Below are 14,294 nucleotides of genomic sequence, written 5' to 3' on the forward strand. Positions count from 1 at the left end.
GAAGCCAGATCCACATCCATGCAAGTCAGATCCTTAGTGTTTAATAAGAATTTTTCTTTTGCTTTTATCTGGAAAGGGATTTAGTTTTTTTACAGTGTTTGCTCTGAAAGAATTTGCAATTGAAATCAGTATAGAGAACTATGTAATAGCCTGGATATCATTTGAGCCAACTAAATAAAAATAGGTAAGCCTGTATTCATCTGGGTCCTCAACTGAATTCTGCCCTTTAAAAATTCTTTTGTATTTGTCATGTGTTTCCTAAAGGGCTTAGCTGCTGGTGTTCAATGGCTACTCTCAGAAGTAGCATGGACGGGTATTACTTCTTGTGGGTATTTATATTCTACTCAGTATAATATAGAATATGTATTTTTAATTAGTTTTCTTTTTCAGACTCAAATTTTCATATGCTTCCAAGTCAGACCCAAGCAGTTCTCTTTCAAGATTTTCTGTTAAGAGCAAATAAGTATAACAAACTTCAGATGCTTGGGGAGTCCTCAGAAAATGATAAAAAGCTTATTCTTATTGAAGTAAGTGAAAACCTGTGAAATCTTGTTTTAAAACCGGTATCTTTTATTATAATAGTGACATGCTAGCTATCTTCAGCTGGTGGATTAGTGTTACCAAAAGTTACTCTGCTTTACTGCAGATGAGTTCTTTATTGCTTTTTGAGTCTCTATAGCAGCCTAGAACCAAGTTCTACCTGTAGTTAAATATATAAGATAATAGTCAGGCAGAAATTGCAGATTGGTTTGTGTACAGAAGTAAGTGATAGAGTATCAAAAAGTAGATCAAAACGATATTGAAAAGTCATACCCATGTGTCTGTGTGATTAGATTTGTAGAAATATACGTATGTATAAACAGGAAGAGGGGAAAAAAACCCCACTGTTCCTGTTACGTAAGGATGCAGGAGAGTGTAGAAGATAACGTGAGAATTAACACAATCAGAAAGCATTTGAAATTTAGCATTAAAAAAAATCTTACACAGGGAGCATTATTTAGGGCAGAGGTGTGAACTCTGAGGGTTTGTAAACCATAATGAGTGGTACAGGAGAAGACACTATTATTACTTATTCAGGATGTGTTTTAATAGCATTTTCTTTCTGAGCTTTTCATTATTTCTCAGAGGAATTTTATAACATGATAGTCCAGTTGTCTGTAGACTTTCAAGAAAAAGAATAGATGAGACAAAAATTCTAGCTGAGTAATGTGATGTACTGTAGAATTTAGGAAGTATAGTTTTCTGTGACTTCTCTTTATAAAGTCACTTTCTTGTATAGATCCTCTCATATCTCAAGTAATATATCCGGCCCTCTTCCTCAGTGGAGTTGCGACCTTGAGCATTTATCCTCTTGAGTAAAACTCTGTCTAGCAGGCAGTGTAATCACCCGGGTCTGTTTCGTAGGAAACCAAGACAGAAAGAAAATGTTTCTTTTTAGATAATTGTTTTCCATAATGAAAGAAAAAATATTACGCTTTGGATTTTTTTCTTTGTTTTTTTCCCCCTGGTTATCTTCAGTGTTAACTGCATTCAAATTTAGTTGAAAGCAAGCTAACTAGGGAGAAAAAAAAGTGTAGCAACGTAGTGTGCCCTAACAGTCAGTCTGTGGGAGAGAATATTTACATCTGAATGTAATGACAGCAATTCATTTGTTTTGAATAGGACATACCTAACCAATTCTATCGAGACCCTAGCAGTCTACATGAAATTCTCAGGTCAGTGGCAAATAAGTTTTTAATGATTAGTTTAGCCACTTACAGTAAACTGGAGTTTGATTCTTCATACTTGCTTATTTTTCAATTTAGGAGGTTTGTTCGTACCAGTAGATGTCCCCTTATATTTATAATCTCGGACAACTTCAGTGGAGACAGGAACCAGAGGTTACTGTTCCCAACGGAAATTCTAGAGGAGTTGTGTATATCCAATATTAGGTAAGATCTTTTTATCTTGTTAAAACTTAATTGAAATAAATGAGGTGAGAAACTAATTAATTTTTTTTAAATGAAATTCAACAGTTTCAAGCCTGTTGCACCAACAAATATGATGAAAGTTCTTAATCGAATAGCTGCAACAGAAGCTAGTGTGGTAAGTTGTCAAAAGTGATAACTTCTGTGCAGTGCTAGGACCAAAAGATTTCAGACTTTTATATCTGAAATACGTTATTTATATTGATTACTGTATTTGTTTGATCTTTGACAGCAGAGCCCCACACCCCTGAAAAACCCCTACCCATCACCTCCAACAGAAAACGAGGAACAAACTGGAAAGTATCTTGTTTTTAAGATTAGTTCCACCTGATCCTTGGTCTAAGTCTTCAAAATTACTTCTGAAACTTCTTCTGCCTATTACAGAAACTATATATATATGAAACAAATAGTAAAAATAGAAGTAATTTTCATTGTAAGCAGCAAGGCCAGAAGAGGTTCTGAACCTAAATCCTGTATTATTCCCAAACTGTTTTGATTACAACCCAGTCTAATATTGAGTGACACCTTGCAAAGAAATACATACGTTATTCTCTTTAGTATTGCTATATAAAATGCAGCAATGTGCTTAAATGGATTCAGTGTTTTAAAGTTAGCAGTATTACATGGTTTGAGCACATGGTGAATACTGATGTAGTCTGTTTATTGTGTGTATCAGAGGTGGATCCCTACAGCCAGAATAATATTCAAATACTCATTTTCATACTTTTTTTACTACTTTGAATGTTGCTTTTCCTTGTAGAACAGAGAAAAGAATTATGCTCTTGATAGAACTTCTCTGGAGTTGCTTTGCCGAGGTTGTTCAGGTGATATAAGAAGTGCAATAAACAGTCTTCAGTTTTCTTCTATGAAAGGTAAATACCTATGACTTTGTTAAAGGAGTGACATTTTGACCATTTCTGCTGTAAAGGTGTTCTGTTCTGTTCATTGTTGCAGCACAGGTAAGTGAGCTGTGCAAAACATTTTTGACACGCTGCTCCAGAGCAGGAATAAAAGGCACAAATTTTGGTGGGTTGGTTTGTTTGTTTGTTTTTTAAGCTGAAAGCATTCTATTTCATGACGATTATATGTAGTCTTAAAACTGGGTAATATCTGCTACTGTCCCGGTTTCAGATCGGAGAGAGTTAATTTTCTTCCTAGTCGCTGGTATAGTTCTGTGTTTTGCATTTAAGATGAAAATAATGTTGATAACACGTTCATGTTTTAGTTGTTGCTCAGCAGTGCTTACAGTAAGTAAAGGACTTGGCAGCTTCTCGTGCTGCCCTGCCAGCAAGGAGGCTGGGTGTTCACAAGAAGCTGGGAGGGCAGGCAGCCAGGACAGCTGAGCCCAAGTGACTAAAGGGATATTCCACACCATATGGTGTCATGCTCAGCATATAAACTAGGGAGAAAGCTCGTGGGGGAGCCACTGCTCGGGAACTCAGTGGGCATTGGTCGGCAGGTGGTGAGCAATTGTTTTTCATTTGGGTTTTATTTTCATTGTTTTTCTTGGGTTTTATTTCTTTCTCTTTTCCTTCTAATTACAATTTTTTATTATTATTATAATTTATTTAATTTCAGTTATTAAACTGTTCTTATCTCAACCCACAAGTTTTCTTACTTTTACACTTCCAGTTCTCTCCCATCCCATTGGGATGGGGAGTGAGTGAGTGGCTGTGTGGTGCTTAGTTGCCAGCTGGGGTAAAACCATGACAGCTATGTATGTGTTGATGTAATGTAATTAAATGTCTCTTTTCTTCTTGATGTCTTTGCTATTGGTGTGTGTTTACTGTTCAAAGCTTTCATGACACAACCTTAATTTGAAAGGATTATTTTCATTGCTTGATTCCTACACTTTTCCATGTCCTTATCTCTACCCTTAAAGCATTTCTGAAGTAGCCCATTGACTTCGTATACTGCATTTCTGTAATGCTTGATTTTTGCCTTGGAGTTCCTAAATTGAAAAGCTGTGAAGTGGCATGACCTACTATGAAGTTACTGAGTGTATTATAGAGTAACTTCGAAGTTCAGTATTTTAGTAGTCTTCAAAGTACTTGGAAAATGCTCAAATCAAATTTAGTTTGGGATTATTTTAAATGTTCCAACATTTAAAGAAAACAGAGAAATAATTGTCAAGTCTTTTATAAGCATTGGAGGTCAGTAATTTTTAAGAAACCAATGTATGTGAGTTACATAATCTATGATATTTAAAAGCAGTATTCTGGCATGTCCAGTTCATTTTAAGAACCGTTAGGTGGTGCCAGCACTTATATTCAACCTAGAAATAAGGAAGTGAACTCAACAGTTGTCTTCTGCGGTATGTCATAAAGCTAGCAATGATCTTGTTGCTTTTACTTGTTTTCTCTTGCGTCCACCTTGCAAGTAGAAAATGTACTCATGGAATACAGGATTAAATGTAGTTTCAAGTACTTGTTATAAGAGGCAGTGCTGTAGTTCGAGTTTTAAAGCATATTGAAATTAACTTAACTGTGTTTGTTAAATTACGTGAGGGAGAGAGTAAAGTTTCTAGGTTTAACTTGCAAACATGGAAACTAAATTCTTCTGATGTGCTCTTCTAGTATACTAAGTTTGTATTGTTCTCTGTTAATCAGAAAAATACAGAATTCCTCTTAGTAAAACCATTTTGATGATAATACCATTAAGTTAATAAATAGTAGGTTGTTGATACCTGAGAAAAGTTTGCATTAGCTCACTACTGGATGGTAATTAGCTTCTACATACTCTAGAAAATCTAAATAGTCTTAACAAGACCAGTTAGTATGATTTTTAATAAATTACCTTGGAAATGTTAAAACATGACAGTTATAAAGAGAACTTGGGAGAAAACAAAGGCATATGGCTTGACAGCTTCTGTACGTGACATCTCAGAATCATGTACTCAAGTCATACGACACTGAACATTCTCTTCTTGCATTTTGTCTAACAGATTGAGAAGAGCTACCTTCATGTTGAATAGAATTTTTTTAGTTGTTCAGGTATTTCAGTTAGGTAAATGATTGGCAGCCAGTGATATTTTGTAAATTTTGGAGACACCTCACCTCTTTGTTGATCTCCTGAGAAAGCAGTATGAGTTTTTACATATATATACACATAAATATGTATATATAATTTCTTTCTTCACCTATGTGTATGTGTAAACACAGTCAATACATTCATTTTGTAGTAGTGTTAATGGGTAAAATGGATCCATGGTAACTGTGGGAGGAAAGAAAGATGAATACTTAAAGGATAAGTTCTCTTAGCTCGGTAAGGAGCATTCACCTGACACTAAATCAAATCGTGAGTGAAAGTTTTTGAGTTTTAAATTAGAGTAGAAGAAGGATTTTATTCCTTGGAGCTCAAAACATTGTGGAAATTAGTAGGCTGTTGGAAGAATCACCTAAATGAAGAGTTTTCTTTGCTGCCGTATATTTCGGTGAGGGGATTTATACAAATAATGCAAGTTGAAGATAAATTGATAAGTGAACAGAATGTAACTGAAATATTTGCATATATTTGCACTTGTACTTTTTAAAGACATTTTTAAGAAAGGCAAGTTGGGGATGCATCAGAACTAGAATGAATAAGCAAGAATGGTAGCTTTTTTTAAAGACAGATACTTAATATTCAAAAAAGTTCTTGACACCTTAGCTGTAGCTTAAGGGACAGAAGTGGAATGAAGCATACTAGTTTAGGTGACTGAGTTGTCTTCCTATGAATGAGTTTTCTCTTAGTGCCCCTGTTTATACAGCCTTTTCCTCTTCTTTTTTTAATTATTATTATTTGTTTGTTTAGAACCTTAGCAGTAGCAATACAATAGAAAACTTTTGGATTCGTGTACTTTATCCTGATTGTATTTTTGCTTTTATTGATAGACTGCTCATTGGAGAAGGACTTTTGGTCAAAGAAAAGGAGCTCCACACTAAAATGTGGAGCAGCGGCAGTATCTAAAGTAAGAATGAAAAGTAAATCTAATACTTCAGAAGACCAAGAGATACAAGCTATTGGTGGCAAAGACGCTTCCATCTTTCTTTTCCATGCTCTGGGGAAAATAATTTACTGCAAAAGTAAGAAAACTTTGACTTATTCTTAGTTTCAATAGGCAAAGCATGTTGGCTGCTGATAGCGAGATTTGCTAAAGTAAAGCTTAGGGTGACTTCTAAGTCACATGTTTGGTCATTAATAACAGTATAAAAACAGGAATAAAAGTTTTGTGGTAACTGAGATTGCAGCTGTCTGTATCTATTAGGTTAAATAAATGTTTCATTAAGAAGTACTACATGTATGTAATAAAATTACATAACTCTAGTTGCATTAGGTCCACATGCTGTCATGCACACAAAGCTAGACAGATAGCCAGCACATTTGTTGCTTTGTTGTCCTGGTTTGGCTAGAACAGAATTACTTCTCCTTTCAGTAGATTTTCCTTCAGGTAAGTTTTCCTAAGTAACTGCAGTTTCTGAAGGTAACTGCAGGTTTTTCAGGCAGTGCCTGCGTTCACAGTTGATGGTGCTTGATATCTGTAGTTGTTGCTGGGGTAGAGGTGGGACTGTTCTGCAGAAAGGCCCATGGGTGTGTGCTTGTTCCTTTCGGGCTCCCTTGTGCTCTGCATGTGGGGAGGTGGAAGAGGGGTCGCACCCACAGGAGGCTATGGATGGGACAGGTGTACAAAAGCAAATTTTGCTTTTGTGCAAAATTATACATTGTTGTATGGTTATGTTCTGTTCACATCTGTATTCGTAAAAGTTACAGAACAGCCCTGCAACCTCATAGCTACTGCCTCCCTTATTTGTGCATCTGCTGTCATTTTCTCCCTACTCTTTATCTCAAGTCTTTGTTTCCCTTTAACAGACATACGTGCTCTCTCCTTTCTGACTTGAAAACCTCTTCCACTTCTCTGTCATAGCCTATCTCCCTTTCCACCTCTCCAAAATACTTTCCACCTTACTACTACTGAAAGTTCTACTTTTTATACACTCCAGTTCTGTAAATTTATAGAACTATCTGCTGCCTGTGTGTGGTTACAGTACTGTTTTTTTAACATTTAAAAACTATAGTTCGTAAGCGTTTGATACTTAGTTAACTAACACTGTCTGTACTTAACTAAATCAGGATCCATAATGCCATTGGCTGTCCACATTTTGGTAATAATTCACTGTGTCCATTCCAAAATCAACTGAGGAGAAATAGTGAGATAAGGGAATATGAAAATAATGAGATGAAATTTGTTTTATAAAGTGTAATGTTACTAATTACATGTTGTTGACCATGTAATATTGACTATATAATTAAATACTTATGCCTGTATCAGTAGCTTTCTGGGAACTGAAAATGGTGTAGTCTAGTTGCTGGTAGAGATGTCAGTTGCTAAAAATGATGCTCAGTATATGTGAAAACTACTATTCATGCAGTTATACATGTCTGTTCTTGCTCCTATCTAATTTTTATTCTGATTTTGAATATTTAATATGAAATGTGTGTCTTCTTCTGGCTTTTATGATTATATGCAGAAATGTAACAACATTTCTGATACTACAATACTAAAGATTGTAAAAACCTTTTTAGGAAAACCAGTGTCAGAATCGGAATTTCCTCAGCTGCCTGCTCACTTATCAGAATACCATCGAGACACCTTGCTTATTCAGCCTGAGGTACATCTGCCATAACTACTTGATTCCAGTTTGGTTTGAAAAAGAAAAGAAAAGAAAACAAACTCTTAAGTGACTGATGCAAATTCTTAAGCACAGTGGCTTTGTCACTGATCTTAATATATGTTTATTCAGTCTGTCTAAGTTGTAGAATAATTAATCTGAAAGGGACCTCTGGAGGGTAACTTCAAAGGTAGATAGGTTCCCAGGCTCTTGATATGTCGAGTTTTGAGTATCTCCAAGGATAGCGATTCTCTGTCCTCACTGACTGACTTGTGGTGGAAGGTGGACTTTCCCTTGCTGCAGCCTGTGATTGTTACCTCTCATCCTTTTGCTGTGCATTGCCAAGAGGAGCCTGAGTTCGCTTTACTGTTACCACCCATTAAGAGAGTTCAAGACAGCAATGGCTTCTGCCCCTCCATCCCCACAGTTAGCCTTCTCTGGGAGGGCAACCAACCTCCCTTTTGTATATACGCATCACTTTGTGGTTCATGTGTGCCAGCTCCCTAACCATCTAAATGTATCATAACTTTTATAGGATGCTTTTCCTTATACACTGTGTAAAACTTGAACTTTTTTTTTTCCTAATAGGATATTGTGGAAAAATCGCATATGTCTGGAAGCATGTTTAATTTGTACCTTCACCAGAACTATGTAGACTTTTTTTCTGATGTAGATGATGTAGTGAGAGCCAGTGAATATTTGAGCACTGCTGATGTCCTTTGCAGTAATTGGAGTGTAAGTGTCATCTTTTTATACAGGCATACTTTTTTTTTTAATACTCTGACATCGAGCTTATAGACTTTTCTCTAAGTGTTTATGAATATTTACTTCAAACTTACAGTGTAGGTGACAGTTGTTAATGACTGCTGAAGTACATCAACTATATAAGAGATGCAGGTCCAAGTTTTTGTCCAACTTCTGTCAGTATTTTGTTATAGTGGGTTATAGTGTTTGTAAAACAGCCTACAAAGTATTTTTAAGTCAAACGTATTTATGCTAAAAATATGTTGGAGTCTGTATGCCTTTTCCCTGAAGTAAATAAGCTAGCTTTTTCATTCAGCTGCTTTGAGTAAAAGTTTCAGGCTAATCTAAACATATTCTGGGCATGTCATGTCACTGCAATTACAGAGTGTGTTAGTTGAAATGAGACACACTGTACAGAGACTTTGAGTTCACATGATGCCCTATTTCTCTCTTAGACATGGCTTGTGATGGAAAAATACAGTGCATCTGTAGCTACCCGAGGGGTGATACATTCAAATATGTCTAGAGCCTTTGCCCACCACCAAGGAGGGATGGGCTTCCGGCCTTTACATAAACCCCAGTGGTTCTTTATCAATAAAAAGGTAAATGCTTTATTTATTTATTTAACTTTTTTTTTTTTTTTTTAGTAAGGTATGACAGTTGAGTGGTATAGATGAGATTTGGTTACAGTGCTGAACTTGTCAAATATCCTATTTTGATATAAGCTACTTCAGAAAAGCACTTGCTTGAAGAGTTGCATTTGTATTGTTCCTTCAATGGAAAAATAAATTGGAGGCCTCTGACAAAGTCTGATTCCTGTGTCCAAGTTGACATACTGCTGGGAGAGTCTTAATCCTAAGTTTATGTAAACACAATTAGTGTTGAAATACTATGAAGTATTCCTAAGAGTAAGTTTAAGTTTTTGTGCAGTTTAAGTCACGTTAAACTGTTGTGTAATTACTGCTTATATGTTTCATGTTCTTATCAGAAATAGCTTGTTCATGAGATACGAAAGCTCTTGGCAGTTTTTTACATTTGAACTTACACTTCTCTTGCTGTATCTGGCAAAAAAATTGGCCTGGATGGGTGGGGAATTCTATAATGAAGGGATAAATATTTTCTGGAAACTTTAATGCCCAGCAAAAATGAAGGAATTTACCATTTTTATGATCTGTATATGTTAACTTTTAACTGCTTATCTTTTTTTCTGGTCTCATTTTTCAATAGCTTGTGTATAGTCATCCAGCAGCCAAGAACAAAGTCTGTCTTTACGGTACAGAATATCTACATTAATAATGATTTACCATTTTTTTATTTTACTTGTGTTCCTTTTTCCTCCAACTCTTACAGTATAAAGAAAATTGCCTTGCTGCAAAATCTCTCTTTTCAAGCTTCTGTTTACCATCCGAGTGTCTTCAGACAGAACTATTGCCTTATCTTGCTATGTTAGCAAATCCAATGAGAAACCAAGGTAAGATGGGTGTAACTCTTATTCTTGGACTCTTTTTCGGTAATTAAAGCATACTGAAAAATTTTGTAACCCAAAACGTCAGTACTATCTGTGCTTTTGCATCAGTAAAAAAAAATGCTTACAGTAAATGCATATAGCTGATATCCAGAAATGTTTCTAGTAACATAGCCAAAATTAAAGCTGTCCTCTTAGGTTTGAAACAACATCAAGGAAATTTTTAAAACTTCTGTCACTGAAGGAGCTGAAGTAAGTATCTGTCTTGGCAGGAGTGAGGCTTATATGATGCTTTATAAACGTGTAAGGTGAGGTCCTCGTGTTGGAGTGTTTGAAATAATTTTTCCCTTTTTTTACTGCGTGGATTTCTGATACCTGTGTACTTTTGAATTTCATCGTGTTCATCCTCTCACTTGGTCTTGTAAGGTCCTTGCACAGTTCTTCTGTTTGCTTACATCCTTACTAGCTTGTCTAACTGGGTGGCATTGGCAAACTTGCTCATCTCACTCTTCACTCCCTTTTTTCACAGGGTTATGTTTACGAACGTACTGGATAGCCCAGGTCCTAGCACAGATCTTCACAGAACTGTTTTGGCAACTTTTTTCCAGTGCAAGAGTTAACTATTACCTCATACTTCTCTCCCTGCTTCCTATTCATTAATTATTTATCAGGCTTTACTAATTAAGTTGTTCTCTTAGGCTTAGGGCTTCTTTTAAATCTACTAGAGGATTTGGTGAGAAGACGTTTGGAAACCTAGTAAGCAATATTAACTAGATCTTCATTGCTTACTGGTCCCTTTCCAGTAACATCAACAGACTTAAAAGGCTTTAAAAAGCCTTTCCCAGGTAAAGTGAACAAAATGCAAGTTTGCAGTGCATTAAAAAAATGTGTAACCTGAGGTAATCCAATAGCAGACAGGTCGTGCGGAACAATTTGCTTCGTATGGTACATAATCCAAAAATTACTGTTTAGACAGCTGGGTTGCTTATGCTATGTTAATTACTTCTAATAAAGGGCTTCATGTCTTAATTAAGGCCTTAACATCAGGATTAATTCATTTTGTAGGCTATGAAATAATAAGTCTACATCATAAATACACAGTTGATGAATGTCAGGTATCTTTTTTTATGTGTAGGCAATCTGTAAATACGTTATGGGAATGTGGTAAACAGTTTGAAAAAAAAAAATACATGTACGCGCATGCAGTGTTTTGGTATCCAAATTATTGCAAATATATACAGGAATACTTGACTAAACTTACGAATTATTTGTTTTCCAGTATGTTTAATTGTACAGGCCTTATGATTTACCCAATGTGATACTGGTGATTCTTTGTTCTTAGCTCAGATTGCTTTTATCCAAGATGTTGGAAGGCTACCACTGAAAAGACATTTTGGGAGGTAAACTTGACTTCTATCTTTTCTTAAAGAAAGTAAGACTTTCTTCCTTTCTTAATATATGGAAGAAAAGAACCCTTGCACAGAGAAACATCTTCAATGTACATCTGTGATGTGACGTTTTCCCTCACTTGCAGCATGATAATCTTATATTTTGCTTGTTAAAACTTTTTTCCAGTTCAAATCTATTTATCATTACAATATTAGTAGCAACATTTTTACTGTAGTCTTGCTTTTATTCCTTGTTTAGCTTTCTTTTTCATTGTATCAATTAGCTCTGTCCTAGGCATATCTGTGTTTCTCCATTGCGTGATCTGAATAAAATAGTTTTTCTTACAATAAAAAACATTTATGTGAGAATAAAACTGAATTGATGCGAAGAGTATAGTGCGCTTTGCCTGTTGTTTATCATGACATAAAGCATTAATCTGGAAGTTTGATAGAACATTCTGTGTTCACAGGCGTGTTAGAGGTGTAAGAAAGTATAATGGGGAATTATTCTTACTTCCTTTGAATATCTATGGAACTACAAAATATTTTAACCAGTGCTTCCTCTGAAATTAAATAGAAGCACTCGTTTTCATTTTGTGGAATTTTTGCCTATCGGACTACTTCGAGTAAACCTTTGTTTAGAATGCATTTTTTAATAAAACTAGAGCTGCTGAAGTTCCTCTGTCCTAGAAGTTAAATACTGAAAAAATACTTTTTATTTCAACTGTGAGACTGTAGTGCTCTAGTTACAGATTGTATAGTGCTCATGGGGTGACGTGGCATGACAGTATGTTGTGACTCTAGTGAGCCTTCTGAATCATAGGCATCACTTATACTAGTAAAGCCTCCTTTACATTTCTATAACTTTGATATCTCTGATATTTAAAAAGAGTTTTAATTGTGATGGTCTGTTTCTAATAAAGGATCACGATCACAGTCAGCTGGAATGAGACTGACTCTTTCATCTCTTAACCAAGAGAGAGAGTTTGTTAGGGCCTGCAACAAAGCATCTCTCATTTATCACTGTGGTATTGCTGCCAGAGTTTAGCTATGAAATGCTCGCCTGTAAGGTCAAGGCTGTATTACCCAAGAACCACTCTGTTCCCCAACAGTTGTATTAAAAGCCACTTTGGTTGCTAGTCAGGAAGAAAGGAAAGCGTCCCTAATGGGTGTATTTTTTTGCAATCTCCCTCATCTTAAGCCAAAATGTTTGTAACTTTACAAATTAATGGTAGACTTCTTTATGCCATTAATTTTGTCTGCAGCATACATTTAAATATAGATAAACGTTTTCTATCTGCGTTAATATGTTGGGTGTCTGTCTCTTAGAGATTTATCTGAAGGGTAACTTTCTCCTGAAAACATGGTAATTGTTTTTCATTTGTTCACTATTTTAGAAAGGAAGTATAGAGGAATTAGGTATTTTAGTAACCATTTGCTTCCTCCACGAATCCTAATTGAAAGTAATTTATTTTATGTTACTAAGCAGTGCTTAAAATAACTTATGTGCAGCTGTTTCAATGGAAATAAGAATATTTTATTTATTTTCCATTATATTTATTAAGGGAATGGGAATGGTACTGTAGCAAGAAAACTGGTATTGAAGAGAGTGCATGGTATTTGATCAGCTGGAATTGGTGTCAGGATGAGTTTTTGTCAGTAACTCTGTAAGTTTTTATTATTCCCAGTATAATAAATAATGTGGGAAAAATAATAAAGGAACATTGGTAACATACTGATAGAGAGATACTAGAACGATTGAGAAGTCCAGATAGTAAAAGAAATTATAAAATATGAAAATATTTAATTTCTACTTTTTTTTTTTTTCCCCTGATTCAAGTTAAATTGCTTCCTGTCCTAAAGGATTTCAGTTTTGCTTGGGAAGGGTCTAACGTACCATGGGCTGTTGTCACTAACTTAACTGTTAGCAGCTCACGTGCATGAGGAAAGCTAAGCAAAACCACTGTCACCGTAAGGAAGAAACTTCAAGCAGCAGTGGGTACTGGGAAAGTGACGGAGCACAAAGACGTTGTGGTGTTCCGCTGTTGCTGTGGTTTGAGGCTATGTAGGGCAGTCCTTTCCCCAAGGGGAGCTCGTCTCTCTTCTGTAGGCTGTCACATAAGCTGTATGGTGTTGAGGTCTGGGCACAAGTATCTGTACCTAGAAGACGTGCGCAGAGCTGTAAAAGCATAATACTGAAGGTAGTGATGTAAGGACAGTATGTGTATAGCTTGAATTAACTGTGATTGATAGAGGGTATTACTGCCAGAAAATATGAAAACTATGAAATACCAGTGAAGAAGGGTGACCCACATGGTACACGGCTGGTCTTTTCTAGTGCAGCAACTATGTGCGAGCGCAGAGGTTTTTTTGTGGTAACTTAACTATTGCAATAATAATTTTACAGGTTAAAGCTTGAAACACTTACTGATAAAGATCCTGGGATACCAGACTTATTTGTTAGCTCTGAGGAGGACCATGCCGATGTCCACGCTATGGAGATGGCTGCGCGGGTGGAGAATAACAGAACGAATGAGAATGAAACAGATGAATTCCCTCTGTCTTCAAGCCAGTGCAGTGGAAGTGAACTGCCTTGCAGTCAGCCTCAGCCGGTTGCAGCTCAAGCAATCATGGAGGAAGACGAATTGAAGATAGAGGAATATGATAGTGACTGAGTACAACAAAATATGAACCACTGACTCGCCTGAATAGATTAAGATGCTACAAAGGCCTTTGCTAAAGAGAGTATGGTCTGCACAAAAGTACTGCCTTAGCTACTTTGGTGGGGTAGGAGGCCATGTCTAAACATGCTGTGTCAGCATTGAGACAGCTGTCCTCAGCTTCCTCTTATCTTTGCAGGATCAGACCTGAGCTGAATACTAAATTACAAGCTATTCCTTGCCTTTCCTGACCCATGAAATAATCTATATTGATAAAAAGAGAATAATAAATGATGAGTGAAATTAGTTTGAAAGAGACTGTAGATAAGCAGTGTCCTCTTAAGTTATTTTTATTTTTTACACATTTTAATTTACTTTGCCGTAGTATAGTGTGCTTCCTCAGTACACATTTGATAAGTTGT

The 14,294-nt window shown here is 36.0% G+C and overlaps 1 protein-coding gene across 1 annotated transcript; it reads left to right on the forward strand.

Annotated features, from left to right (window-relative positions):
* Window positions 1–390: 390 nt before the first annotated feature.
* RAD17 (RAD17 homolog (S. pombe)) lies at window positions 391–14,029 on the forward strand (the record flags this gene model as incomplete). Its single annotated transcript, XM_009710657.1, has 12 exons — window positions 391–527; window positions 1,663–1,715; window positions 1,806–1,931; window positions 2,016–2,085; window positions 2,728–2,839; window positions 5,840–6,031; window positions 7,530–7,615; window positions 8,204–8,350; window positions 8,815–8,961; window positions 9,710–9,830; window positions 11,167–11,224; window positions 13,620–14,029. Coding segments are annotated over 12 exons (1,517 nt in total), but the record flags the coding sequence as incomplete, so codon positions are not given.
* Window positions 14,030–14,294: the final 265 nt, after the last annotated feature.

Source organism: Cariama cristata, unplaced genomic scaffold (genome assembly GCF_000690535.1).
Source record: "Cariama cristata isolate BGI_N322 unplaced genomic scaffold, ASM69053v1 scaffold5992, whole genome shotgun sequence".
Taxonomy (NCBI): Eukaryota; Metazoa; Chordata; class Aves; order Cariamiformes; family Cariamidae; genus Cariama; species Cariama cristata.